The sequence below is a fragment of the Anomalospiza imberbis genome, chromosome 22 (assembly GCF_031753505.1).
Source record: "Anomalospiza imberbis isolate Cuckoo-Finch-1a 21T00152 chromosome 22, ASM3175350v1, whole genome shotgun sequence".
Classification (NCBI taxonomy): domain Eukaryota; kingdom Metazoa; phylum Chordata; class Aves; order Passeriformes; family Viduidae; genus Anomalospiza; species Anomalospiza imberbis.
In genome coordinates this window covers 3,908,068-3,934,800 of record NC_089702.1, presented here as the reverse complement: position 1 = coordinate 3,934,800, position 26,733 = coordinate 3,908,068, and the positions used below count along the sequence as shown (strand labels likewise).

General features: G+C 52.6%; 3 protein-coding genes across 3 annotated transcripts in view; 1 reads left to right on the top strand and 2 right to left on the bottom strand.

Moving 5' to 3' along the window:
* The window catches only part of ODAD4 (outer dynein arm docking complex subunit 4), a 241,591-nt gene that overhangs the window by 205,378 nt on the left and 9,480 nt on the right, over window positions 1–26,733 (bottom strand). The gene's annotated exons all lie outside the window — the stretch shown is intronic.
* DNAJC7 (DnaJ heat shock protein family (Hsp40) member C7) lies at window positions 64–15,925 on the top strand. The gene is made up of 14 exons (XM_068212345.1): window positions 64–208; window positions 7,661–7,749; window positions 7,993–8,117; window positions 8,204–8,317; window positions 8,636–8,710; window positions 10,206–10,324; window positions 10,667–10,820; window positions 11,559–11,723; window positions 12,727–12,818; window positions 13,884–13,957; window positions 14,301–14,447; window positions 14,635–14,787; window positions 15,250–15,312; window positions 15,629–15,925. The coding sequence occupies exons 1-14, from the start codon at window positions 114–116 to the stop codon at window positions 15,664–15,666; spliced, it is 1,503 nt and encodes a 500-aa protein (XP_068068446.1). The 5' UTR covers window positions 64–113; the 3' UTR covers window positions 15,667–15,925.
* CNP (2',3'-cyclic nucleotide 3' phosphodiesterase) lies at window positions 20,361–26,690 on the bottom strand. The gene is made up of 4 exons (XM_068212348.1): window positions 26,537–26,690; window positions 23,815–24,484; window positions 23,103–23,245; window positions 20,361–22,555 (listed from the first exon to the last, which is right to left on the bottom strand). The coding sequence occupies exons 1-4, from the start codon at window positions 26,537–26,539 to the stop codon at window positions 22,103–22,105; spliced, it is 1,269 nt and encodes a 422-aa protein (XP_068068449.1). The 5' UTR covers window positions 26,540–26,690; the 3' UTR covers window positions 20,361–22,102.

The following is a 26,733-nucleotide window of genomic DNA, read 5'->3' as shown; positions in this document are numbered from 1 at the left end:
CTCCGCGGGCGCCCCCTGCCGGTCGGGCCCCACCCCGCCCCGCCGGCGGAGGTCCCGCCCGTTCCGGCGCTCGCCCCGCCCCGCCCCGGTCCGGCCCAGCCCCGCGCGGTAAGATGGCGGCGGCGGCGGCGGCTGAGGCCGAGTGCGATGTGGTCATGGCGGCGCCCGACGGGCCCGGCGAGACCGACGGCGACGAGGAGGCGCGCAGGTAGAGCGGCGGCCCGGGCGGGGAAAGGGCGGCCCTTGTCCCTCCCGGTGGGCGGGCCGCGGCCCGGCGAGGCTGCGAGTGCCGCAGGGCCCGGGGCTGCGGTGCAGGGCGGCCGCCGGTGCTCGGCAGGGCCGGGAGCGCGCCCGGGGACTGCGGTCGGTCCTTGCCCAGGCGGGCAAAGTCCTCTGTGCAGGCCGGCCGCGAGCGGCGGCGCCCCGGGGCTCCGCAGCGGGGCCCGGCGGGCGGTGACAGCCACGGGCCGCACGCGGCGGGGCCCGGGAGCCGCTGGATTTGGGATGCGGTGCCGGTGCGTCCCAGTGTGCTCCCGCCGCCGCCGTGTGCACCGGGATTAGAACGTCCACCCGGTAGCGGGGTGTCCCAGAAATGCAGTTCACACCCTGTGTCCCGAGGCCACACACCCTCGCCGGTGTCGGGGAAGCGCGTCCTCCCCCTCGCTGGAGAGGGAAGGATTAAACTCGTGGGAAGAGGAAGCTCCAAACTCCTGAAGCCTTTGCTGCTTCGTCACCCCATTCCCCTGGTTCTGGTCCATTTTGAAACCTGCCCAGAGTGGGTTCCACTCCGTCCTACCTTGCTGTGGGTAACGGGAAAGACCCCTTGGGCGGAGCGCTGCTCCGGGAATGCTCCATCATCCCGCAGCTCCCGGTTTGTCTGTGCCCTGCTCCGGTGCACCGTGCCCGGGGGAGCTGCCAGTGTCACCTGAGGCAGGGTACGGTGGGATCCCCACCTTTCCCGCACGTTTTCCCCCCAGGAGCGAGTGAGCTGTGGGAAGGTCCTGGAAACTCCACTGGTTTTCCATAGTGGCAGGTGCTGGGTTCATGTCCCAGGGAGCCGGAAGGAAGGAGCTGTTCCTGGAGGGGCTGAGGCATTTGCTCTGGAAGATGATTCAGTGGAATGAAGAAGAAACAAAACCAAAAGTGGCCTCTGAGGAAGGGTGGTTTCAGACTCCCTTTGATGGCTCAAGGGAATCTATGGAATGGAGGCCTGAGGAGCAGCTCCCTGGGGAGATCCTGCTGAGCAGGAAAGGAGGAGCTGCTGAAGAGGCACTTGGGGCTCGCAGAGCACCGGCATCGCCCAGCCTGTGGGGCTGGGCCAGGCCTGTGTGGGCACACCACTCCTGCCCCTTGGGCAAGCGAAACGCGTTGTTTGAAATGGTGGAAATTCGCAGAGGTAAAACCCTGGCTGAAGGCACAGGTGTCTGCAGGTACTGAGCTCCAGCTCCTTTCTTCATTCCTGAGGTTGTGCTGTGCGCCACTTTCATTAGGTGCCTTCCCTTTTTGCGTTCTTTTGGGAATGTTAACACCTTTCCCTTGCTAAAACGGACCCATATGGGCAGGAGCTGATCCCTTGGTGTTGCTCTGGAGGAGCCAGCCCTGCACACCTTGATTTCCCTGCAGTTCTATGCATTAACCTCTCCCTACCCCGGCCCTTTCTGTTTCACTGTGGTAGCTCAGTTGTTCTCGTGGAAATCAGAGCAATAATTGCTGCACTGGGGAGAGGAGTTGGAGCCTCAGAAGGTGTCAGGTGTTCGTGAAACATCACGGGCCAGGTAAGAGCTGGGTGAGCCCCGCATGGGGCACACTGATTTGGTGCAGCCTTTGGGGTGTATCTGCGCTCACTTCCATAAAAATCAGCAAAAATAAGGGGAAACCTTTTCAGAATCCTTATGATAACTCAGCAACAAGGGTTCCACATTCTGTTGTTTCCATTTAGGGATTACAGTACGGCAGAATATGGATACTGTGCTCGAGGACTCACCTTGTCCAAATGCACGATTCTGTTCTCTGTGGCTTAATAAAACTGGAAAGTTAGAAAACAAGCTAAAGGGGAGATCTGCATTTCAGAATGGCTATAACTAACGCCCTGAAGCAGCTGCAGACATGCCAGAGGGCTCCCAGGGTGTCCAGGGCACAGGAATGGAGTGTGGTCACAGGATAATTATTGTCTGCTGCTGCCTCATGGATGGTTGGGGTCCTGGCAGAAAGTGTTGATGTAATTGTGTTAATTTTATCCGTTGGTGCACCAGTGCGGAGCAGCTGATGAGCGGGACTGGGCCACCCCTAAAACCTCACTTGTTTCTTCATTAAGTTTAAATGTTTCTCACCCATGGGAACAGTTTTTCCCTACTCCCAGCTGCTTTATGAGCTTGGGCCCCTGGAGCCTTGCCAGGGAGAATTTCCTTGTCATCTTCCTGGCAACTCTGGGTTCTGGCTCCGTGCATGCTCCAAGCTGGATCTTTCTCCTCCTTCTTCAGCACTGGAGCATGTGGAAGCTTTCTTTTCTTAAAAATAAATACCTCCAGCTGTTGGGAAAATACTGTTGGGAGATTGCAGAGCCCCTGCTGCAGGATTGGGATGTGTTGGCTCCTCTGTGGGAACATTGACGTTTCCCACAGCACAGTCACGAGCACGGAGTGGCCCACACAGAGTCCTGGAGGTTCTGGGCCTGGCCAGGTCTGCAGGTGTTTCCTGCAGCTTGTCAGGTGTTGGTGAGCACCAAAAGGCTTTTCCAGTGCATGGAGTGAGGTGCATCTCATGCTCCTCCAGAATGGTTGTCATTGCTCGCCAGCTTTGGGGCAGCACTGGCAGGAGGGGGTGAGTCACCTGAGAGGCACCAGGTCCTTCTGGGATGACCTGGAGAAGGCTCTCCTATTCCTCTTCTGCCTGTAAATGGGCACTTGGACTTCCCAGGTGATAAACCAGCCCATTTTACTCATCTGGAATTATTTTATGATCCCATGATCATACCAGAAGCAGCAGAAGGTACTCAAGTAGTTGTTTGCTTCCCCGTGCATCTGCAGAGTATTCGAATATCTAAGTTAGGCAGTTGCTTTATCCGGTAGGGAAAGGTGATCCATACCTATTTCCTTAACATGAAATGTGCTTTTTTGAGGTGAATCATAATGTAGATGCAGTTGTTTTCCCATGGAATTCTTAAGCTGGTTGGCTTCCTTAATTCAAAAGGAATTGCTTCCTTCAAAAAAAAAAAACAGTCTCAGGCTGATTCTAGACCCTTCCATGGGTTTTCAGAAAAGTTACACTGCGGCCCTGCCAGGCGGGATGGGGCCATTGCTGGGAATTAGGTTAATTCCGAGCTCCGGGAGTTACATAACAGCACAATTAAAGCTGGGGCTCGGCTGCTGCTCTCACTCGTAGCTGCAGGGAAGGTTTGGGTCAGTTCTTGGATTTCTTGTGGCGTGTTTTGCTTCTTGTGGCTCTTTTGGCCTTCGCGTTTGCCCTCAGTTATGAGGAACGTTCTCACCTTGTGTGGTCAGGTCCAGCTCTGCTCTTGGGGAGGCTCGAAGCAGCCCTTTGGGCGAGTCCTTGGCCCATCCATGTAGATATTTGCGCGTCCAAACTCGGATTTCCCGGGCTGGGGGCTGCGTTGAGATCTCTGCCGTGGTGTCTGTGCCGCTCCCGCCGGGAGCGCGTTGGGGGGAGCTGATGTGCCAAGAAACGGCTCCGCTCTGCCCTCGGCGGGTCAGCGCTGCCCAGCAGGGCACGGCAGCCTGTCACACAGAGTGTGTGTGACCCCTGCCCCGGGGAGCCTGTCCCAGTGCCCACACACCCTCTGGGGGAGGCACCTTTTTCCTAAAATCCACCCTAACCCTCCCTCACCCAGCTCCAGCCATTCCCTGGGGTCACCAGAGAGAAGAGCTCAGTGCTTGTCCCTCTGCAGCCCCTCGTGAGGAAATTGTAAATATATATTCCCTTAAGCCTAAATCCTCACTCGGTGTCAAATCTCACCTGAGGACCGGTCTCTAAAGTGCACTCCGTGTATCTTTCTGGCACATGGAGTGCTTTGTTTCTCTTCCAAGTCCTGAAAGAAGGGAGGGGAGAGTATTGTATGTCCAGGGGCAAACATGATGGCTAATTTTAAGCTCTAGACATCTGCCTGCTGTAAACTGAATTGAGATCACCCAACTTATTTTACCCCAGCGGCTGAGTCACATCTGACAGCTGAGAATCTGGGTGGGATTTCACCCCCAAAAATGCCTGATAAAGGCACCATATCCTATTGATGGAAAAGCCTCTGCAAGAACTGCACAAAATTGCTAGAGCATAACAGGAAAGATTACTTGGTCAGGACAGGATTTTGGAGCCTTCCTTAAATCCTGGCTATTTTAGGGTTTTGCCATCGTTTCATAGTGGAGGCAGGCAGTGAAGTGGGAGTGAGGGTCAGGAGAGCTAGGAGATAGTGACTGCTTAGGTGTTGGATTTCTGTCACTGGTGGTATTGCCTTGGCACATCCCTGCCCAGGGGCTGTGCCAGCACACCTGGATCAAGAACTGCTGGGTTACAGATCCCTGAAGGTTCCCATGACAGAAATCGGGTATCTGTGGGAGTCTCATTGGGAGCTGGAGTGGGAGGTGGAAGCCAAGATCAGCACTCGAGTGGGGGCAGCGTGTGGAAGCTCTGAGGAGGAGGCAGGAGTTGTTAGGCAAGCGTGGGATTGTGTCACTGTGTGCAGGATGGCTTCTCCGAGAGCTGCTGTGCTGGGAACGAGCAGGGGCTGAGCTTTCACAGGGCACACGGAGGAGAGGGAGCCCTGTGCTGGTTCCTCTCTCCCCAGGCAGGCAGCGAGCTCCATCCTTAGAGCTTGAGTGTGCGACAGAGCATCAGCGCACGCAGCTGCTGCTTGTCTTCCTTGGTCTCCAGCTGTGCCAGAAGAGGTTTGGGTTGGATGTCAGGTGGAATTTCTTCACAGAAAGAGTTGTCAGGCATTGCCCAGGGAGCAGTTGGAGTCCCCATCCCTGGAGATGTTCAAGGAGTGACTGGACATGACAGTGCTCTCTGATCTGGTTGACGAGGTGGTGATCGGTGTCGAGGCTCAAAGATCTCGGAGGTTTTTTCCAACCCAGATGATTCCATGGTGGCAGGTTCTCTGGGGTGAGTGGGGCCAAAGTATTTCAAGTATTAGAGATGCTGAGAAATACCATAAAAGAGAAAAAAATAATTGCCTCGCTCGCAAGAATCACTCCCACCAGCCCCTCCTATGCCTGTGGTGCATGTGAGTGATGAAAGACAAGCTTCTTACCCAGCTCCTTGGTGCAGCTCTTCTCCGTTTCTGTGTCCAGCATGGAGCAGCCCAGTGAAGACACCAACCCCGTCACAAAGCCACCCATTCAGCCGGGGGCGTATTTTAGCAAAGCACGATTCTTCTTCAGTGTCAAAAGTAGCAAGTGGGGAGTGCAGGCCCCAGCAGCGCAGGAGGCAGAATGAGCTCATTCAGGCCGCAGCATCTGTTGGGGTGAAACAATCCCCAGTGAGATCAGGGGCTGCAGTTCTCCTTGTTGGAGCCAGAGCCGTGGTAAACAAGGGCTGTGTGCTCTCTATGTCATCAGGGCACAACAGGGCAGAGCTGCTTCTGTCCTGCTGCTGGAGCTTGAGCCCAGCCTGAAAGCTCCAGCCCAGCCTGACAGCTCCAGCAGGTCCTTTGCCTTCGTGCTGTGGAGGTGATTTGCTTTCACAATCTTCATCGTTAAGCCTTAGGCCATGTGAGCAGCAGAAATACCTGTGCTCTCCTTCCTGCCAGTGTCACCCGAGGCACTGTGACTTGTTGATACATTGATCTGTATTAAAATGCTTAAAAGGAAAACAGACCAATAAAAAGAGTAGAAAACAGTAATCTTTGTGTGGGAGTGTTTCTCTGGCATCTCAACGCGACGGTGCTTTCTGAAAATTGGTTTTGCCGGGGTTATGTTTTCTTTCTCCCATTTTCCCAGCTCTTCCCAGCAGTTTGTGGCAGATGGGATGCTCTGGCAGACAGCCTTTAGCTGTGTTTATTAGATGGTAATTCCTCATGACAGGACAGGTAAAATGGCTAAAAGACTTGTGATTCAGCCCACTGTGCTGGACAGGTTCTGGTGGTGGCTCAGGTGAGTCCTGCCATTAGACTGTTCACCCATTTCTTTAGACTGTACAACAAAGACCTGAGGGAAGGAATTTTCATAGGATCTGTGATTTTCTTTTCTATTTGTGATTACAGAAACAAGAGAACAGTGAAACTCTTTACTGCCCAGGTTCCAAAAGTGCAGAAGTGCTGAGTAGTTTTTTCACTGTATTGAGATCCTTGATCTGTAATATTCAAAAAAGTGGTTGTGTTTGGAAACATTTTAATCATGCAGAGTTTGCATCCTCATGCTTGTGATATGGATCCATCCCACAGGCGTATCCTTGTTGCACATCAGTGTAGCTGGGAGAGTGCAGAGCTCCTGGGATTCTGGTGGGTACTGGCTCCTGAGGAAAAGCCAGGCTGCAGCACCTGCCTCAGGTGTGATGCTGGGAGGGCTGTGGCAGAGGAGGAATGGCAGTTTCCATCTCCAGTGGGCCGGTTCATCATTTCCTGGAGCAGGGCTGGGAGGAGCTGACCCAGGAGCCAGGACAAGACCCTTGGGGCACAGTGGGTGTGTGCTACCCCTTGCTCTGCCACCGTTCTTACCCATCTCATCTCCTCCCAGGGTTTAACTCCCACAGGGCTGTGGCTGGACTTGGCTGGGATGAAGCAAAACTTCAAACTGAAAGTGAAGAGCGTGCTTCCCAGCTCCCAGTGTCCACTGTTCTGCCAGCTGGGAAATCTGTGATGGCTCTGTGAAAACAACCCCTGCATGAGCTGGTTGTGTGGGAATGGCCAATGGCAGCCTGAGCAAGGCTGAAAACATGGGAACTTGTTCCAACACAATTCCCTTTGTTCTCTCCCAGGTCAGCCTGCTGAGCACTGCTCGCATTCGCTGTTCCATCACCGTGATGTGCTCTCCCTCTTGCCCTGTGCAGGTGAAAGGCTGAAGGGAGATGGGGGAAGAGAAGGGCCTTGGTTTCCCTCAGGGGAAGCTTTGCTTTCGAGAGTTTAAGGGAAGCTGCTTTAAACCATATGTTGTGTGTTTTTAAATGTCCCAAACTGTCTCTGCAAATGCTTGCTCTTGAGTGTGAGGACTATTTCTAGACCTGTTGCCAAGGCAGTGCCAGGCTTCTGTTGCAGGCTTGTACCCATATTTCTCTTTGATTTAGCTGTCTTTTGAATGTGGAAATTGTTCTTGGCTCTGGTGTGTAAGTATGTGGGACTCCTGAAAGAGCCAGTACTATCTCTTTTGCTCTGAGGTGCAGCGCCTTGCAGGAGGGGGCTGTTGGATGAGCTCCATACCAGGGTGTTCTGCTGGACTCTGAGGGGACTCAAAGGTGGCTTTAGACTTCTCTTGCATCCCTGTAAAATTTGGCCAGGAAATATCACTGAGTATCCTGGGTAAAGTGCTGGAGTACCTGGGAGCCAGCAGGAAATGGGGTGTGCTGGGCAGTGTGTGCTGAGGAGATCTCACAAGAACCAGCTTAAATTTGGAGCATTAAACAGTTATACTGCTTGGAAGTCAAATGCTCGTCATGGTCACAATCTGTCTGGTGCTCAGTTCTTCTGAAAATGTGGTGTTTTACTTCCTTTCAGAGAAGCAGAGGCATTCAAGGAGCAGGGAAACGCATACTATGCCAAGAAAGATTACAACGAAGCGTTCAACTACTACACAAAAGCCATAGGTGAGAACAGCTGATAAAATCAATCTTTACTGAATACCATGTCTAAAATTGGAGCTGATTGCTGATTTCAAACACACCAGTGGGGTTTCTGACAGCACACGCTGAATGAAAACCTCTTGCCTGCTTTAATTACCTTGGGAAATGTCACCAGATCGATAATGCCAGTCAGGGCCAATGTTCTCAAGTGCCACGAGTTGGGCAGCTGCTGCTTTACGCTGATAGCGAGTCTTGCATTGTCTCCAGATACGTGTCCCAATAATGCCAGTTATTATGGGAACAGAGCTGCCACGCTCATGATGTTGGGGAGGTTCCGAGAAGCCCTAGAGGACGCTCAGCAGTCAGTCAGGTTGGACGACAGCTTTGTACGGGTACGTGGAGAACTTCAAGCACCTCATTCAGTCCCTTGTCTGCACCTGCCACAGCTCTTGCAACTCCCTTTTCCCTGTGTTCCCAGGGCCATCTCCGGGAAGGGAAGTGCCACCTTTCCCTAGGGAATGCCATGGCTGCCAGCCGCTGCTTTCAACGAGTTTTAGAACTGGATCATAAGAATACCCAGGCACAGCAGGAGGTAAGAGGATCTTCAGATTTTACTATCCCCAGTAGATGCTGAGGGGGCTGAGCTGGCCAAAGGAGAAATGGAGAGCAGCGTAAGGCAGCTGCCACTGTTGTGTCTCTTTCACAGGGTACATTTTCCTGGACTCTCAGTTCAGTCACTTCATTTCAAACTGATTTTAATGCTGGCAAAAGTATTCATGTCATCTGCATTATTGGTCCATGGTCTGCAGTAGTTTTGGCTCTGACATTCAGGGATTGGCTGTTCAAATGCTGATTGGTGGCATTTCAGAGCAGAGACTGTCCTGCAGCACTTGTGTGTTCTGTCTTTCAGCTGAAGAATGCCACGACTGTGCTTGAGTATGAAAAAATAGCTGAAGTGGATTTTGAGAAACGGGATTTCAGGAAGGTGAGATTAACTTGTTTGGTGTGGTCTTATATAAGAACAGTTGTACTTGACATGGCCCAGGCAGATGTGTGGCTGGTTTCCTGGCTGGGTATTTGGGAGGTCCTGTGCCACATCTGTTGGAGCAGGGCTGGCTGGTGAATTGTGTCAGCTCTGAAAGTGGCAGAGCTTGTGCTCCCTGAGCACTGACCGAATGACAAATGAGGAGGAGACTGGCTCAGGCCAGCCCTCTGTCACTGTTTGCTTTGCAGGGTGAGTGGAGTCATGATTGAGCTGTTTGAGACAGATTTTGTTAGCAGCAGCATTTGATCACACTTCACTCCTGAAATGCATATCCAGGATTCTTCTTTCTCAACTCTTTGAAAGAAAAATAATTTTTAAAAAAGGTGTGCTGTGTGCCAGTGAGGGTCATACAAGGAGGAATGCAGATCTGCATGGGGCATTCACCTTACAGCTTCCAAATTTTCTTCCCAAGGATTGTAACAGGATGCAACTGGTACTGACCTGATAGAACAAGAAATGACAGCATGAAATCGGAAAGGCACCAGGCACTTCTCATGCAACTGTTTCTGTGCAGTGGATGCATGTAAGGCTCAGATTTATCCCAGAAAAGAGATTGTCTGGTACCTCGAGCTCATTGTTCAGGTCACTCTTAGGCTAAGCTCAAGATTTTGGAAGGGTAAATCCCAGCTTTTTATCACCTGTTTCTGAGGAGCAAATGGGATGTGTGATCAATCTGAATTTCCTGTGTAGGAATTGCCCTGCCTGTATTGCACGTCCTGGGCATCTGCATCTGTCCCTCACTTCCCCAGTCCCACTTCACTGGGGAGCCTAACATGAAACGTGATCTTTGTTTCTGGAGAGCTGCTCCTTCCTCGCCCAGGAGCCCTTGGCTCTGGAGCACAGTGCTTCCCACAGCAGGGCCCCGTGATGTCACGGGCTGAGGAGCAGATGAACCTTGGGGAACAATGCCCCGTTCTTGCACAGATGTCCCCACCAGAGTGCAGGGATGGAAAAGACCCATTAGCTCATCCTGCCCATGGCTGTCAGGCCAGTGGAAGATCAGTCCTTGCACTGTACTTTTTTGTGTTTTGTCCAGTCCAAACTGTCTCAATCTATTGAATGACTGTCCCTCCCACATGGCTTTATACTGCAGGAAACAGGGGCAGGATTGTCCTTCTTGGCCCTTTCTTTAGAGTTTGCAGTTTAGCAGAGTAGTTAAAGCGATGGCCCTCCTACAGGTGTCCCTTGAGTCTTGTGTAGTGCTCTGTCACAGTAGCACAGCAGATGCCTCAGACCTTGGCACACAAAGCCCTTTGAAAAGCACAACCTGCATATGAGGAAAATTTTCCAATGCCACCTGTCTCCAGCAGCAGTGGAGGTGGGTGTCTGCACGCTCGCCTTCCTGGTCAAACACAAACCTCGAGCGTGGGCCAGCAGTTCCAACCAGGCCCTTGGCTCTTAGCTGGGCTCACGGCTGTGGTTTCTCCCACCCCAGGTTGTGTTTTGCATGGATCGTGCTTTGGAGTTTGCTCCCGCGTGTCACCGGTTCAAAATCCTCAAGGCCGAGTGTTTGGCGCTGCTGGGCCGGTACCCCGAGGCACAGTCTGTGGCCAGGTGAGTGTCCCAGGGCTGGGCTGAGGAGCACCTGGTGGGGTGTCCCGGCTGCTGCCTGTGCTCCATGCCTGGAAAAAGTGAGGGAATATAAAATACAAATATTCCTTAAAGCATGTTGTGGTGAGGAGGGGAGCGTGTGAATTTATCCCCATTAATCTTCCTGGGGAGCTGCATCCAGGCCCCATTCACAGCCAGCCATCCTGCTTGAGGAGGCTTCTGTCCTTTTGCCTTATCTGTACCACAGACTTGTTAAAATAACTGGGTACCTCAGTGGAGGAAGGTGCTTGTGGAGGTCAGAAGGAAGCGGGAACAGGGAAGATGTCCTTTGTTGCTGTGTTGCAGCGATATCCTGCGGATGGACTCGACGAACGCCGACGCGCTGTACGTGCGCGGGCTGTGCCTGTACTACGAGGACTGCATCGAGAAGGCCGTGCAGTTCTTCGTGCAGGCCCTCAGGATGGCCCCCGACCATGAGAAGGCCTGTCTTGCCTGCCGGGTAAGTGGTGGAGATGGGGCTGCAAAATCACCAGGATTTGGGTTCTTTTAAACCCAGCACGTAGCTCGGTTCTGCTGGATCAATCCCTCCTCCCTCCCTCAGCATTGCCTTTCCCAGATCTCCAGGAACAGGCAGTTTGTCCACCCCTTCCCAAAGACAACCAGCTGCTGCCTCAGATAAAACCAAGCTCCTAGAAACTGTTTCTCAACAGACTGTGATTCTTTGAAGCAGCCTTCCCTTCACTCTTATTTGTTCCCTGGTCAGATAGAGGAGCAATAAACCCAGATACATTTGTTTTAAAGGAACTCCTGACTTTCAGGTCCAATATCCAGGCCAATATCCTGACTTTTCATTTAACACTGTTCCTTCGTGTTGCTCCTTCCTTGCTGTGGTTCTTCAACTGACTTCAAATTTGTTCATGTGCTCTCAAAAAGTGAGCTCCCTCCTCCCTTTATTTTAATCAATAAATTTACTGCACTCTCATGTTCTCTTCTTTAAAATTAGGCAGCCTTTTTCCTATGGAGGATGCCTGGAACTGGCACTGCCTGTTCCTTAGTGTTCCTCTTGTAGGAAAGGCAAAGTGAGATCATTTCAGCTGCTGGAGGAAGGCTGTGACTTGTATCCTGCAGCCGTGTGTGAAACCAGATTAGAACTGTTGTGTCTGAGGACCCTTGTCTGGCTGAACAAGGTGCTTGGCCCCCTGACCTCGTGTCCTCACCCAGGTGTGTTTCCTTTCAGAATGCCAAAGCACTTAAAGCGAAGAAGGAAGATGGGAATAAAGCATTCAAGAAAGGCAACTACAAACTAGCATATGAACTGTACACAGAGGCATTAGGAATAGACCCAAATAATATCAAAACAAATGCCAAACTCTACTGCAACAGGGGGACGGTTAATTCAAAGGTAAGGGACGTTCACCTGGCAGGTATCTGTCACCATATCCCTCACCACGGCAGTGATAAACTGCAGATCAGTTATTCTGGAAAGCACAGGCTCCCTTGGCTGCTGGGCAGCTGCATCTCTGAGGCCATGGGCAGTGTTTCAGGGTTTTGTGCTTGCACAACACTTGGATCAGTTCCCAACAGCCAGCAATCGACTCCTGCAGAAACAAAACTCAAATACTTGGGCTGCACGGAGTGGGAGGGAGAGGAGGGACGTGCTTTAGCCTTATCTTAGTCAGCAAAAAGCACTCCTGTCTCTGTTTGTTTCCTTCCCAGGAATGAACAGATTTATTTTCTTATTCTTGTAAATCATGTCTTGCTTTGTGTTTTTATGTTTAAAAAAAAAACCAAACTAATTTAAAGCCCCAGTTCTTCAGTTTGCTGTTGAATTTTAGTCCTGCACTATCCAGAGAAACAGCCAGTCATGGGACAGTGCTCCCAATTCCCACCCTGTGTCCTCTGGGCATTTTTCTTCCTCCGCTGTCCCAGTGTTGATGCTGCTGTCCCAGACACCCCCACTTGGTCGAGAGACACAGGCTGTTCCCAAAACCTGGCAAGTGGGATGAGCTGGAGGCCACATAATGGTTGTCTTATGTGTTTGTGTCTGAAAACAAACAACATTTTTTCTAAAAAAGATTTCTTTTAAATATTTTTAGGTTTATCTTCCTGCCCAGGAATTAGTTTGGACACAGAATTGGGACTGTTATCAGGAAGTCCCCTTGTTTTGAGTGCATTTCTTATACAGAAGCACCACATAGCTCTGTCATGTCACTGGCCAAGCCTCTGATTTTTTTTTTCCCAGGGAACAAAAACTCTGTGTTTGGGGGAAATTGGAAAAAAAATCCTAGACGGAGACACAGAAAACAGTGAGATTTTCCCAGATTCTTCACACCTTTCATTAGCCTAAAGCCATGGTGCAGAATTTGTTCTGTGTGGGGTTCACTCACTTGTGTCTGATGTTGTAGCTTAGGAAACTTGAAGAAGCAATTGATGACTGCACGAACGCAGTGAAGCTGGACGACACGTACGTCAAAGCCTACCTGAGGAGGGCACAGTGGTGAGTGCACCTTGGCATCAGGCACCTGGGCAGGTGTGTGGGCAGGAGTGTCCTCCTGGCAGCTCTGAGGGACAGGATCACAAATCTGGAGCTTGACTGAATAGCAGGGGTGGGGCCCTGAGTTTATTCCTCTTCCTTATAGTGCTGAGGAGATGGGGGTAGCTCTCCGTGGCCTCTCCTGTGCCTGCCTGGATCTGGAAGTGCCTCTTGATGGTGTATTTACAGCATCATTTGGGTTGGAAAAGACCTCCAAAATCATTGGCACCGACCTTTGACCAATTACTGTCTTGTCAAGTAGACCAGAGCACTGAGTACCACATCCAGTTGTTCCATGAACATCTCCTGGAATGGTGGCTCCACAACCCCCCTGGGCAGCCAGTTTGAATGCCTGACCACCCTTCCAGTGAAAGAATTCTTCCTCATGTCAGATCTGAACAGGATTTAGGGAGGGTTTGTTCTAAGGCTCATCTTACTGTGTTTATAGACACTGACTGTGTTTATTGACATCCTGTCCCAGAGAGCCCCTCTCTCTCCATGTCTGCAATTGCAAATTTACAGTGATTGGAAAAGAGATTGAAAAAGACCTCCAAGATCAATCTTTTCCAACCTCCCATCTCTGCAATTGCTACGTTACAGTGAGTGGGCAGTGTGTGAGTAAGGCTGAGGGGCAACAGACAGACTTGTGTCCCTCAGAGGTGCCAAGATTGTCACTCCTGACCAGCACTGCCGGTGTCAAGCCAGCTCTGCCCCTGCACCAGCTTCCTGGAGCTCAGGCTGGCTGGGATCAGTTCCTGCAGCTGCATATTGGAATTATCAGGTTGTTAAAGCAGAACTTGTGCTGCCAAAGGAGGTTACAGTGTCCCCTTGGAGCCCAGAGTGCAGGGTCCTGTGACAGGGTTTCCCACAAGTGTCAGGGCTCCCAGCAGTAGCCCTGTGTGGGCTCCTCTGAGGTGTGCTGCAGTCCAGAGCTCTTCTCTTAACCCACATCCACCCAGACAGCCTGTACTGAACCCCTTCTGATGTCCCTGTGAAGGACACCTTGGCCACCAGTGTTTCTTTCCACAGTTACATGGACACAGAGCAATATGAAGATGCTGTAAGAGACTATGAGAAGGTTTATCAGACAGAGAAAACAAAAGGTGAGCACAAAGGCACTCTGACTGTGTTTCTGGCAAGTTTCCCTGAACTGGCATTATTTTTGTTGTTCCTTTTTTCCCCCACAATATCTTGTGATTTACAGCCTAATACCCCAGCAGGACAATATGGAGAAGCCCTCAGAAGCACTGGAAATCCCTGTCTCTGGTCTGGTTTCTCTCCCAGCTCTGAATGCTGAGGTGATAATTCAGCTTGTGTCTGAGGCAGTGCACTGGGTTCAGAATGTCTGGTTTTGGTTCTTGTGTTGACTGTCCCCTTGCTTTTTGAGTGGCCTGAAGTGGAAGGGCCAGAGTAACTCCTCCCCTCTGGTGTTGTGCTCCTTTCCAGAACACAAGCAGCTCCTAAAGAATGCACAAGTGGAACTGAAAAAGAGCAAACGGAAAGACTACTACAAAATCCTGGGGGTGAACAAAAACGCCTCTGAAGATGAGATCAAGAAGGCTTACAGGAAACGAGCACTAATGCACCATCCAGGTACCCACAGCAGTCCTTATGTGCCCTGTGCAGCCATCACTGAGGCACAAATGCATGTGGAAGAAGGAATTTCTGGGAAATAGCAGCTCTGACCCCACAGATCTGCGACGGGAGCTTGGGAGGGTTTAACATTATCCATTTGCGCTAGAAATTAAAAGTTTTTTCCTGCTTGTTTGTGTATCCCCAGACCGACACAGTGGAGCAAGTGCAGAAGTACAGAAGGAAGAGGAGAAGAAATTTAAGGAGGTTGGTGAAGCCTTTACCATCCTGTCAGATCCCAAGAAGAAGGCCCGCTATGACAGCGGGCAGGATTTGGAAGAGGACGGATTAAACATGGGAGGTCAGTGTTCTTTACAATACTCTGCCATGGCAGCCTTTAACAAGATCAGACCCTTTAGAGTCTGCCTAAAGCAAGCCTGCTGTTGGGAAGGGTTCCATGAATTGACTTGATTTAACGTTGCGATGGCAGGGCTGCACTGAGTGGTTCTAGTTGGGAGCAGGCTGGGACACGGGTGGGTGTTGGCTCAGCTGGTGGGCAGTAATCTGTCACAGGGTGTGGTAAACAGTGTAATTGTGAGTCCCTAAATGCTGCTTATCCAGATCCTTAGGCTGCCCCGTGGCTGGTTCTCTCTGGGACAGCTGTTTTACCTGTGTGTGGTCACTACATGGCCCCAGGTGCTGGGAGCAAGCCCTGTGTCCCCTTCGGAGACACTCTGGAGCCTCAGTGAGCTGACAGCTTCTGAACTGTGGGAATGTGATGGCTGTTTTGCTGCAGCTTATGAATTCCTTCTCTTCCCTGTAGAATTTGATCCAAATAACATCTTCAAGGCCTTCTTCAGCGGGCCAGGAGGCTTCAGCTTCGAAGGTAGGTGAGATGTTCTCCTCCCAGCTGTGGAATCGTAAGTACACAGACCCCCTGGCAGGGCAGCTGGGGCTCCCAGTGGATGTGCTGCTTGAGGAGAGCATTTGGCTGTTGCACAAATCTAAGAGTTATTTCCAAGTTCTGTCTGCACAGTGTCAGCTGGTGGCTGGTTCTGGTTCTTCTGGGTTCCAAAGCCACAAACTTGGGGACTCCTCATTCTGGAGCTGTGTGTGGGCTGGGCCATCCATGTGCTGCTTAGGATTGCACTAAACCAATTTGGATTTGAAAAGTCCTGATTATCTTCCATTTTCTTTTTCAGCTTCTGGGCCTGGAAATTTCTTTTTCCAGTTTGGCTAAGAAGCAAACAAACACAAATCAAACCACACATACCTGATCTGCTTCTTTTAACCTCGAATACGGACAGCCCCAGACTCCTCCTCCATCACGTCTCGTTGTCCTTAGAGCAGTTTCATTTCTGGGTTGGAGCCTCTGTTTGTGTGTTGTGTGTGTGAAGAGGAAACCAGCTCGGGAGGGGAAGGCTTGTGAATTTTGTTTTACTGTTAACTTTATTAAAAAAAAAAAAAAAAATAAAGCTTTGAATCTTTTGGTCCCTTCATGCTGGCCCGTGCTTTCAGCTGCTTCTGCCCCTCAACACAGAGGATTTCCTGGAATCTTCCCAGAATCTCCACATGTGTGAGGGAGAAAGAATTCCTGGTTTGTTCTGGTTGCTTCCAAAGCAGCATGTCCAGGGTTTGGAGTAACTTGTAAGTTATCTTAATCTTTTGGAAATACTGCCAAGGCTCATTCCAGTCTCGTACAATCACATTTCACCTGCAAGCCTGGCTTCTTGGCTCTTTTTATTTCTTTTTTTTTAATCATGGTTCTCCCAGCAAGGCCCACTTGGGCATTAAACTTCTGTGACAACACGTGAGCTTACAATTCTGTATCAGAGAAATGCTGCTTAGGGTTTAAAGAGCAGCTTATGTGAGAATTCCCTGTGATGCAGCTGGAATTAAGGGCTTTGTGTTCCCAAGATTGTCCTGTTTAAGGGAATATTGAATTTGCTCTGGGCTGAATTCCTTCACTGTACTTTTTAAAATTAATCCACTTGAATATTTTATATTTGTGCTAAACTTGATTTTGTTGGGCTTGATGTGTGATTTCCTGTTACTGATCCGTGGCATGGGTGAGTCTTTCAATGCCAAGTGAATTCCAGGCAGGGATCGTGGGTGGTTTGGGATGTGCAGCGCTGAGCTCCTGGTGTGCAGCAGCTGTGTGTTTAGTTAACCTGGCTGAGTGGTTTTCCTCTGGCAGTGATTTACTCCTCCAAAGCAGCAAGAAAATGCAAAGTCCAGCTGTGAACTGGCAGTCTGTACTTTCTCTTGTGCAGTGTCAGGACAGGAGCTGGGGGGGATGGATGAGCTTCCAGCCTGGAGCTGTGTCCTGGTGGGTTTGGTGTGGGGCACTGCCTGTTAGCAGTTTGATTTTCACCTGAAAGGTGGTGTTACAGCAGAGAGACCTCTGCTTCTGGAATTCCCCTTTTCTCTACAGCATGGACAGCACCTTTTTGTCCAGGTGCCCTGTGTGAGCTCCGGTCTGGTGGGTTCTGGAGCCTGGTGCTGTCAGGCCCAGTCCTGGCAGGTTGTGCTCAGCCTGGCATGTGAGAGGAGCAATGGGGCCACGGCTGGGGGTCCTGGGCTGGTGCTCAGTGAGGAGCAGAGGGGCTGTGGCCGGGCTCCTGGGCTGACCCTGGCAGTGTGGGGCTGTTGGAGGCTGGAGTTTGCTCAGAGAACGGGTGTTTGTGCACAGGGGCTGGGCTGTGCTGAGAGAGAACCTCCCAGTGACTCTGTGTACCACCTGCTTTGCCTTCCCGCAGCAGAACAAACCCTGCAGGGAGCTCATTGCACGAGGTGATCACTGCAGTGCCAGGTCTTTGTCTTCCTCCCTCCTGAGGGCCGGGTGTGCCCTCCAGCAGGACAGGGACTGGTGCAGGGCCACGAGGTCCTGCTGTGGTGTTTGGTCAGGATTCTTGACAATCTGCTTTCATAGAGGGAAAATTTAAGGGCTTAAATTTTAGCACTGCAGAATAGAGTATTTTACAACTCGTTTGAAACTTAGCTTTCTAACTGAACCAGTGCTGAGGAATACTTTCAAAACCTGACTCTCCCACGTTTGTTCCGAGGTCCTTCACATCGGTGTGAGGGATGGACCCACCCAGGTGCTCCTGGGTCCTGGCACTTTTCAGGCTCTGAAATGGTGAATACGTGGGGAACTGAAATACTGGTCTATGCACACTGATGCTTCCCCAGCTTTCCTGGCACTGTAATCAGAGTTTACAAGAGTTTAGTGGCATTTTGGTTCCATGACATCTCGTCCTGTGTGTGTGTGTTGATGTCACTGTACAGTTTGAGCTGTTCTCAGTCTCCTGTTGCTGAGCAGAGCCATGTTCTGTGTCTGTTATTGGGTTTATTCTCATTTTCCCCTGCCCTAGGGAAGTGTGACCAGCTTCCTTCCTCCCTTCCTTCTCTCCAGGCTGAGTGAGCCCGTTCCTTGGAGCACAGGAGTGGAATGGCTCTGCTTCTGGGAGAGAAAATGTATACAGCAGCTATTTATAACCTGTACATGAATGCATGATTTAATGTGGTTAAATATTCATATGGTGAGTGCCAAGACTTTCTACAGCGCGTTGTTACGTGAATCAAGGTGAAGGCAAATGTATGGAACCATGGAATGGATTGGGCTGGAAGGCCTTTAAAGGCTGTCAAGTCCAACCCCCTGCCATGGGCACGGACACCTTCCACTAGCCCAGAGTGCCCCAGGCCCTGTGCAGTCGCTGTTCCCCCAGCACAGAGCAGGGCTGAGCAGGGCTTGGTGGCACCTGGCACCTCAGGGCAGCAGCAGTGCCCAGTGGCACTGTGACCTCCACCATGTCCCAGCACTGCTTGGGGAGACAAAACTCTGCTTCTTTCCAAAAAATAGACTCAGCTGTGCATTGCTTGGAGTGTTGCCTCCACACATGGTGGTTCCAGGACATTGTCCATGGGCTGTGGTTGGGTGTAGCTACAGGGAAGCTGAGTGCCAGTGCTCCAGCCGCTCACAGCCCTCCTGTGTGTCCTGCAGCCCCACGGGAGCCACCGGCCCCACGGGAGCCACCAGCCACAGGGATTTGCCACAGAGACCACGAGTGAGCATCTTCAAGCGATGCTGTGCCTGCGCTGCTCCCAGAAGGACAAAGAGCACACGGAGGTGCAGGAGGTGGTGCTGTGGGGGCTGCCCAAGGCACAGGCGTGGTGGCATTTGGTGTGACTCTCAGCCTGGCAACTCCTGCCCGGGGTCTCCAAGGGGGAATGGCTGGTGCTGTGAGAGCTGCTGCCAACAAGAAGGGCCTGGAAAGAGCAGAGCTGCTGTGGCTGAGAGCCAGACCAGGCTGGTGTGTCAGGGGGCGTCTTCCACCAGCCAAGCTGGGAGTAGATGCTCTGAACAGCTCGAGAGCTGGCTAGTGGCTGTCAGCTTCTCTGGGAAAGTTGTGAAGAGAAGTGTGTGAGGAGTGTGGCTGTGGGCAGAGCTGGCATGTGAGGGCTCTGCTGTAGGACTGCAGTTTTCGCAGGGAGATCAGGAATTGTGTGGCTGTTAGGCTTTGCCCTGGATGTGGTTTTGTCTGGCCGTGCTCAGAGAATCATGGAATAGTTTGGGTTGGAAAGCTGTGAAGTCCATTCAGAGGTTCTGGCCACCCTCTTAAGGATCCTCGTTGCTTTGGCTGCACAGAAACGTACCTGATTTGTTTTTGATCCTGGGAGTGTTCAGTGAGCAGGATCCCCAGTGCTGCTGGCTGTTGTAAATGCAGAAATGCAAGTTGGAAAATGGGAGAAAGACAAATTGTTCAGGTACAAAGAGTATTATCCATGGAATAGTGGGCCCCTCCACTCTCTGTATCTGCTGAGATACAGAGTGGATGCTGCTGTGGTGTGTCTGACATGGAGTCTGGTGCCAGTCCCTGTCCAGCCACACTGGCCCTGGATCTGCAGCCATCAAACAGCCACAGGGTTGGACCATGTGCTGTTTGCCGTTTCCAGATGACCTCCTCAGTTTCACTAATAACTCCAGATATTCTCTTATTTCTAATGGATGGTTTTCATCCTGCTCAAATTCGTGCCTTGTCCTTTCCCCTCCTCTTCCCTAGGGAACAGGACAATTGTGTGCTGCAGCCACCCGTGTCCCTGGAGCAGTGCTAGTCCCTGGGCAGCTGTGGCAGGGCTGTGGCAGGGGTAGGTAGCAATAGCTGGTGGCTGTCCCTGCCCTTGGCTCTGTGGGGCCATTCTGGGTCCCTGCATGACTGCGGGAGCTGATGTGAAATGCTTTGGCCTTCCTGGCCAGGCCCAGCTCTCCCTGCTCCCACCGTCATGGATGGGGTTATCCCTTCTTGGAGCAGTGCTGGGCATTTTCCCTTACCCAGATCCGAGCTTGGAGGGACAGCTCTGGTCTGTTGCTGGGAGCTGTGACACTGCACCCGAGCTGGAGCTCAGGGGTGGCCCAGGAGGGCAGGGTCCGTGGGGAGCGCAGCGGGACGAGCAGCCCGGCTGCCATCCCAGCCTGGCTGCCCAGCCCTGTCCCCTAATGGCTCGTGTGAACAGAGCGTGGTGTGAGGCAGCATCCGAGGGGCCACGGGGGGAGCACCCAGAGCCCCACAGTGCACGTGTGTCACAGCATTACGGAGTAGTCAGGACAAACCCAGGCACCGATGCGAAGCCACTTGGAGAGGAGCTTGTCCCTGCGCCGCCGTATTTATCTGAATTGGGATTCGGAATGTTTACCTCAGTGTACATAGCTCAACCTTTCCCTGGGAGGAAAGGGGAATTGCATGGAGCAATCGCTGTCCCATTGCTTTGCCAAACTCCTCATCCTCTCCCAGCCGGGCTCCGCATCGGTACCAACTGTCCCTCTTGGACCTTTCTAGGATGTGAATGGTAAAAATGTGAATATTTGTTGTTTACTTCCTTAGCAGAACTCCTGATGCCGTGTTTGTATGGGAAATCAGCCTGAGCAGACCCATATGCAATCGGTTTTACTTTATTATAAACTGTATATGATGTACAAACTAATAAAAACTCAAACGACGACAATGTCACTGTTGTTCTTGAACAGGCAGATGAAGGAGATATTCCAGCTGTGTATTCTGTCTGCTGCTGGAGTGATCTGGGCGCTGGGGGTGCGGGCTCAGCCAGGTGCTGGCAAATACCTTGTAAAGCTTTGGTGGAACACACCCTTGAGGTTCTGTCAGGAGAAGCCCTGGCTGAGCATTGGGCACTCGGCTGCTGCCAGTGCAGAAGCTTGGAGGGGTTTCTCCATGAAGGGTCACAGGTGCTCTGGGTGGGTTTATAGCTCACTGTTTTATGGCATAATGAGAATTTATTCTTATCCTTTGCTTCTGATCAGCAGGAAGTATTTTGCTTTCGTGGCAGAGTGTTTGGTACCAGAAAAGCACCAAAGCTCTCCCTGTTTTTGGCCTCAACAGAGAGAAATGCTCCTTGCCCCAGCAACGTTGGACTCGGGGTGAGCTGTGCCCAGCCCCAGCCCAGCCCACGCCTCAAACACAGTCAGTATTTACAGTGTTAGTGTGGGTTAATGTCACTCTGCTGCTCCCCAGACCCTGAGCCAGAGCAGGAGGTCGAGCTGGGACCTTACCTGGGGCTGTTAGTGGAGCTTTGTGTTAAACAATGCCCAGGAGCCACCGCCCTGCTGGGCCAGGGCCTGGCAGAGCACAAACCCAAGTTTCAATAAAAGATTTAATGACACAAGTGCTGGGTCAGTATCTTCCAGCTGGGGTTTAGGTTCGAGCAGACATGAGTTACATGGTTACAGTGCCTCCACTTCCTACACTACAGGGTTACTCCAGCCTAACTCTTAACATTCAAATGCATTAGAGGAAGGGAGTAAAATCTTGCATGAAGTCAAGTTGTGTACTTCAGACATGATTTTAGTTTCTATCAAATAAGATGGAAAAGATGTTAGTTCATCTCTTCCACTCCCTGCCAAGGCAGGATTGTTCCCTACAGGACATGGGATGGTGCTTGCTCCAGCCCAGGTGGAGGGAAGTGGCTCCCTGTCCTGGTGTTTCACTTGATTTTGCCAAAGTTCAAGGTTGGTGTCTTTAAGACATCACCTGGCACTGTGCCCTCCTCCTGGCTTGTCCCCAGAGCATCTCTGCTGTGAGGGACAGGAGCTGGGATGGAGCCCACTGGGCAGCTGTGATTAGGGCTGCCAGGACCCACTGCCCTCAGCAAGGTCTGTCCTTAGGGGCCAAACCCTTGGTAAGGACAGGACTCCTGACAGGAGTGACCCACGCCTGGCTCTCACTAGTTCTGACCCTGTAATCAGCTGCCAGAATGGCCAGTGTCAGTCCCTGGGTGTGGGAGGGGAGGGATATCCTGCAGTTCCCTTGGCTTCAGACCAGCGACTGACAGGCTTTGGTCAGTGCCAACAGGTAAAGATCGAACGATTGTGGTTCAGAGGGAAGCAATAAAAGCCCCAGAGTTGATCTTTCTCCAAGGAAGAAAACAAGCAGGACACCCCAGCAGGTTCCCTCCAAAACTCACATTAAAATCCGTGACAGTTTCATTCAAGAGTTGCTTGTTTTCTTCCTTTTCTGAGGCCGATAACTCCCCAGAGGCTTCACGCTGGGGTGGGCAGGAGGGTTGACTTTAGTAAAGGTAGAATTATTTCTCTTTACACTTTTAAGGTTACAGGAGTTACTTGCCTTTTAAAAACAAACCGAGGAGCTGCCCTGCCTGTGTTCCTAGATGATGGTGCAGGAGCTAAAGGCAGCGCCCCGTTTGTTGGTGCTCTGTGTTGGCACGAGTTTTCCCTTCCCATAGTATCCCGAGAATATCGCCCTCACATCAATCTTTTTAGACAGGACAAGCATCCACATACCATTATCAAAATACAGCAGTTTCCCTCCTCCAATTTCCCCCACTTGCTCCCCTTTGTTCCCTGCCTTTTCCAGCTTCACAAACTCCAGCAGGTCGAGCCCCGTCTGGACGGCTTCGACACCGTTGGCGCAGCCGAGGGTGATGTGGGCCCGGCTGCCCCGCGGGAGGTTGTCCGTGGGCAGGATCTTGTCAGCATCCCCGGGCCAGAGCAGCAGCTGCTGCTCGCTCAGCTCGATGCGAGCCCCGACAGTCTTTGTGGTGATGAACAGCGCCGAGATGGAGAGGGTGAAGCCTTTGCCGTAGGAAGCCTTCACGGCCTGGAGGAGAGGGACACGCACACGGGACAGCGTCAGTGCCTGTGGGTGGTGCTGCACTGGGGCCCCCATGCTCGGGGACAACGTGGCTGCTCATGGCAGCTCTTGCTGTGACACGATCAAAATACCCAGAGCAGGGAGAAGGTCAGTGCCTGATGTCCCAGCTCCGTGGATTCAGAGCTGGTAATGTGTTTGTCCTTCACAAATTCCAATATTTAATCTGGGCTTATGTGCTCTGAAATAATCTATAAATAATAATCTAAATACCTCAGTTCATCATCATTCAGCTCAAGCTGTCAGAGATGATGCTGGAAGTCATGTGTGATTGGGGAACGCAAGAGTATTTTGTTTGGAAATAGGAAACAATCACCACGTCCACAAATTTGGAGTTTTCTCTGCACAGGCCACATGGACATAGTTCCTGTCCCTATATCTGGCCTCCTGGGTCAGAGCAAAGCCCATCCCCGACCCTCTCCCAGGCTCATGGACACCCCACTGGGGAGGGAGGGGACATGGGGGCGTGGGGAGGAGGTGGGACCCCAACACTCACTTCCTGCTGCGCATATTCCTCGGCTCCGGCCGCTTTTCCAAACTCAGTGTATTTCGTGGTGCAGTGCAGGACCCCAGGTGGCCTCTTCACAAAGTAGCTGGTGAGATCTATTTTTATTTTGGGATCTTCGACAGCAGAAGGAACTGCAGATACAGGTAAACCATGTCACTGTCACAAAGCGATCCCCCTGATGTCAACCCACAAAACTGGTCCCATCTCAGCTCCCTTCCCTATCCCAGCTGTCACATCTCATCTCTCTGACTGCTGGGGAGCACTGGGTGGGAAACCAAACCCCTCCCTCCTCCCAGGCTCACTGCAGATGGAGCCAGAGAACAGAAGCTCCTGTGCATCATCATGCCTCATCTCAAACCTGATGATGTGAGAGTCCCCTAAGGGATGGGATTTGTTCAGCCTTTCCCATTTCTCTCTCTTTGCCTTTTTCCCACCCAACCCCCTGGAATCTGGGGACACCCAGGATCTCATGTCCTGCTGCTGCCACCTGAGCTCAGTGCCCTGTGGGGCCAGACCTAAACAGACTTGGGAAAAGCTCTTTAATTTATTTTTACTTAACAAAGCAACTTTGTCAGCTACGAAGACCAGGTTAGTAGCTTTAAAAAGCTTTTCTTGTTGACAGTATTAGAAATTGACTTTAGAAGCTAATCAGACTTGTTAACATCAACAGCATCAGTGGTAAGACAGCATCAATACGTACAGTATTTACTCTCCTTTTTGAAGGCTTTGAGACTCCCAAGCTCATCCAAGAATGCCTGGCCAGCCTTCCTCAGGATCTCTGAACTTCTTTTGCTCAAAAACCACCCAAAATACATGGGGAGGAATTCCTTCTCTAAGCTTGGCTTCATCTTCTTCAGCTCTTCCACAGATAGTTTCCATTGATTCTTGTCCTTTAGCTGGGGACAATCCAAGCGCCACGGGGTTTTGGGCTCGGCGAAGATGACTTTGTACCGGTACTTGTCAGCAATGTCAAAGAGCTGGTCCAGCCGTTCCCGCTCATGGTGAGTGTCATCCAAAACAATGACGCTGATCTCCCGTTTGCAATAGTCAACTAGATCCTCATCCACCTTGGAGTACTCTTCAGGAATGGAGCTTCTTATTAATGGTGTAATTTTATAGTGATCAACAGAGATGACCTTGCAGGCGTCTTTGTACCGATCGTGGATGGCCTGGGCGAGGGTGGACTTCCCACTGCCAGGCAGGCCCCGGAGGATGAAAAAGGTTTTGGATTCTTTGAGTGTGGAGATGGTGTCTTCGTCGTCCAGGAATGGGAAATGCAAACTCTCAGGTCTCTCTTTCGCTGATTGAGTAGACATTTTTCTAAATATTTTAGGCAGGAAAGTGTGACTCTTCTTGGAGAAGCCTCTGTTCTGAAATGGAAGGAAAAAACACTTTGCAGGGCAGGAACCCCAGAGACAATGTGGCCCTGCTGGGACCTTTAATGGAAAGGATGGGGCAAGGGAGCATCTCCCCCACACTCCCTCATTTAGGTGCCCTGCTCAGCTGCACCTTCTCCCACAGCTGCTCTGGCTGGTTGCACGGCAGGGATCCACTGCATCCCACCCAAGGGCTGAATGTTCAGCCCTGCTCCCCGTTCTGGCCTCAGCAGCTGCAGTCCTGCCCCTCTAGGAAAGGGTTTCTCAGGCACCATGAGCTGCCACAAAGCCCCAGCCCGGGCAGAGCTCCTCGTGTGGCACATTTAGTCTGAACACTTGAACAAACACCTGTGGCTGCCGGATGCGAGGGGCAGTGACCCATGGAGGAGCCCAAGGGGAACTGAAAGTCCCAGCAGGTTGAGAGCTGCCACACTGCTGTCCCTTCACCTGAATCACAAACTCTATTCCCAGGGAAGAGGCTGTTTCCTAGAGCAGCCCACAAGGATGGCGCTGTCTCTCTCTGAGCAGCACTGAGGATCAGCAGCTGAGCAGCTGACAGGAGGGAATTTGGGGTCCTCTTGGGAAGAGCAACTGAGACGGCTTCCAGGAAAGCCAAACCCCTCCCAGCAGCAGCTGCAAGGCAGAACTCGAAAGTGAAACCTCGAGTGCTGGAAGAAATGAAACACTCGCGGCTGGCAGCAGTGAGCAGGAGATGCCGCTGGGAGCTGGCAGGGCTGTCCCTCCCCTCCTGCCAGCAGCTCCGGTTAGCGGAATCCCAGATTAATTCCCAGTAGAGCCTGGGAAAACACGGGACTGAAAGGAAACGTGGGATTTCTTCAGCTGTGAGAGTCCTCAATAGTGTCAACAAGGCAGACGTTTGTTGGGTCGATCCATGAACTTTCCACCCCCCCAGCTGCCTGTGGGCCAGGGCAGCCTGCGATCCACTGGACCGTGGGAGGGATGCCCAAGAAGCGAGTTTTGCCTTTAATGCAAAAATTGAGAAGTTTTACATAAAACATAACTGCTCTGCTTGGGCCAGAAAAATGTTTCCAGTTCACAGTTTTTAAAAAACACTTTTCAGATGTTGATTTCCCCATCTCTTGAGTCCGGAAAGTGCAGATGGGTTTTGGTTCCGAAATGCCCTGGGAGCAGGACCTCACACTTCCCACGGGCACTGCCTGCCCTGGGCTCAGCTGCAGCCTCACAGCCAGACGGGGACAAACGAGCCCCTGAGAGCAGCAGGTACCTACGGGCTCCCCGGCGACCACCGTGCCGCTTTCCCCGCGGACTCGGGGCTCAAAGTGCTCCCACAGGAGGAAGCCGGTGAGTTACCTGGAGCGCTGCTCCTTCTCGCAGCACGCGTGCCCCGTTTGCCAGGGGGTCGCACGGCCAGAGCTGGTGCTGCGGCGGCCCAGGGCCGGGCTGTCCCCGCACCGGGCTGTCCCCGCACCGGGCTGTCCCCGCACCGGGCTGTCCCGCGGGCGGGGACCGGGGCCGCTGTTCTGCCGCGGCAGCTGCTGAGGGGACTGAGGCGCTTTTCAGCCCCGTGAACAAAGGAACAATCGCGGTCCCCCCGGGCCATTGTTCGCCGCCGGCTCGGGGACAACGGGCGCCTTCACGGGCCGGGCCGAGTGGACAAAGGCTCCGCAGAGCCCGGGGGAGCGGGGTCTCGCCGGACAATCTCCCATTGAGCCGGGCCCGGCCCCCCCCGCCGCCCCCACAAAGCTGCCGCTTGTCTCCTGCTCCCCATGGAACAGGGGCTCGCGTGGAGGGACCGATCGCTCCCGGTCCCGGCCTGCCCGTGCCCCGGCAGCCCCCAGAGTGTCCCGGGACCCCCGAGACAGAGCCACGGGTCCCCAGGGCCGTTCTCGGGGCCCGGCTGCCTCCGCGCCCCCCCAAACCCAGCGCCCACGTGTCGGCAACGCCGCCAGCGCTTCCGCCTTCGTGGGAATCGGAACCTTTGCCGGGCAAAGCGGCAGTCCCCATCCCGATGCTAGTCCCGATGCTAGTCCCAATGCTGGTCCCCATCCCGCCGGCCCCGCTTACCATGGTGAGGGCAGCGGCTCCGGGGCGGCCGCCGGTGCGGAGCAGCGCGGCGGGGAAGCGGCTCTGGGGCGGGTGCGGCCGCGGCTCCTTTCATAGCCCCGGGGCCCGCCCGCCCCCGAGGGCCGGGCCGAACCCTCCCCGGGGCGGGGGGGCCCCGGGGCTCATCCCTCCGCCCCCCCGGCCGCGGAGCAGCCGGT

What these genes read in the sequence shown, in the direction of transcription:
- DNAJC7 (XM_068212345.1), top strand. Translation starts at nt 114, where the DNA reads ATGGCGGCGGCGGCGGCGGCTGAGGCCGAGTGCGATGTGGTCATGGCG. An exon ending in CTACTACACAAAAGCCATAG is followed by an intron (nt 7,750 to 7,992) that starts GTGAGAACAGCT and finishes CATTGTCTCCAG; the next exon opens with ATACGTGTCCCAATAATGCC. An exon ending in GGACGGATTAAACATGGGAG is followed by an intron (nt 14,788 to 15,249) that starts GTCAGTGTTCTT and finishes TCTTCCCTGTAG; the next exon opens with AATTTGATCCAAATAACATC.
- CNP (XM_068212348.1), bottom strand. An exon ending in CAAAAAGGAGAGTAAATACT is followed by an intron (nt 23,246 to 23,814) that starts GTACGTATTGAT and finishes CTGTATCTGCAG; the next exon opens with TTCCTTCTGCTGTCGAAGAT. An exon ending in AGGAATATGCGCAGCAGGAA is followed by an intron (nt 22,556 to 23,102) that starts GTGAGTGTTGGG and finishes CCTCTCCTCCAG; the next exon opens with GCCGTGAAGGCTTCCTACGG.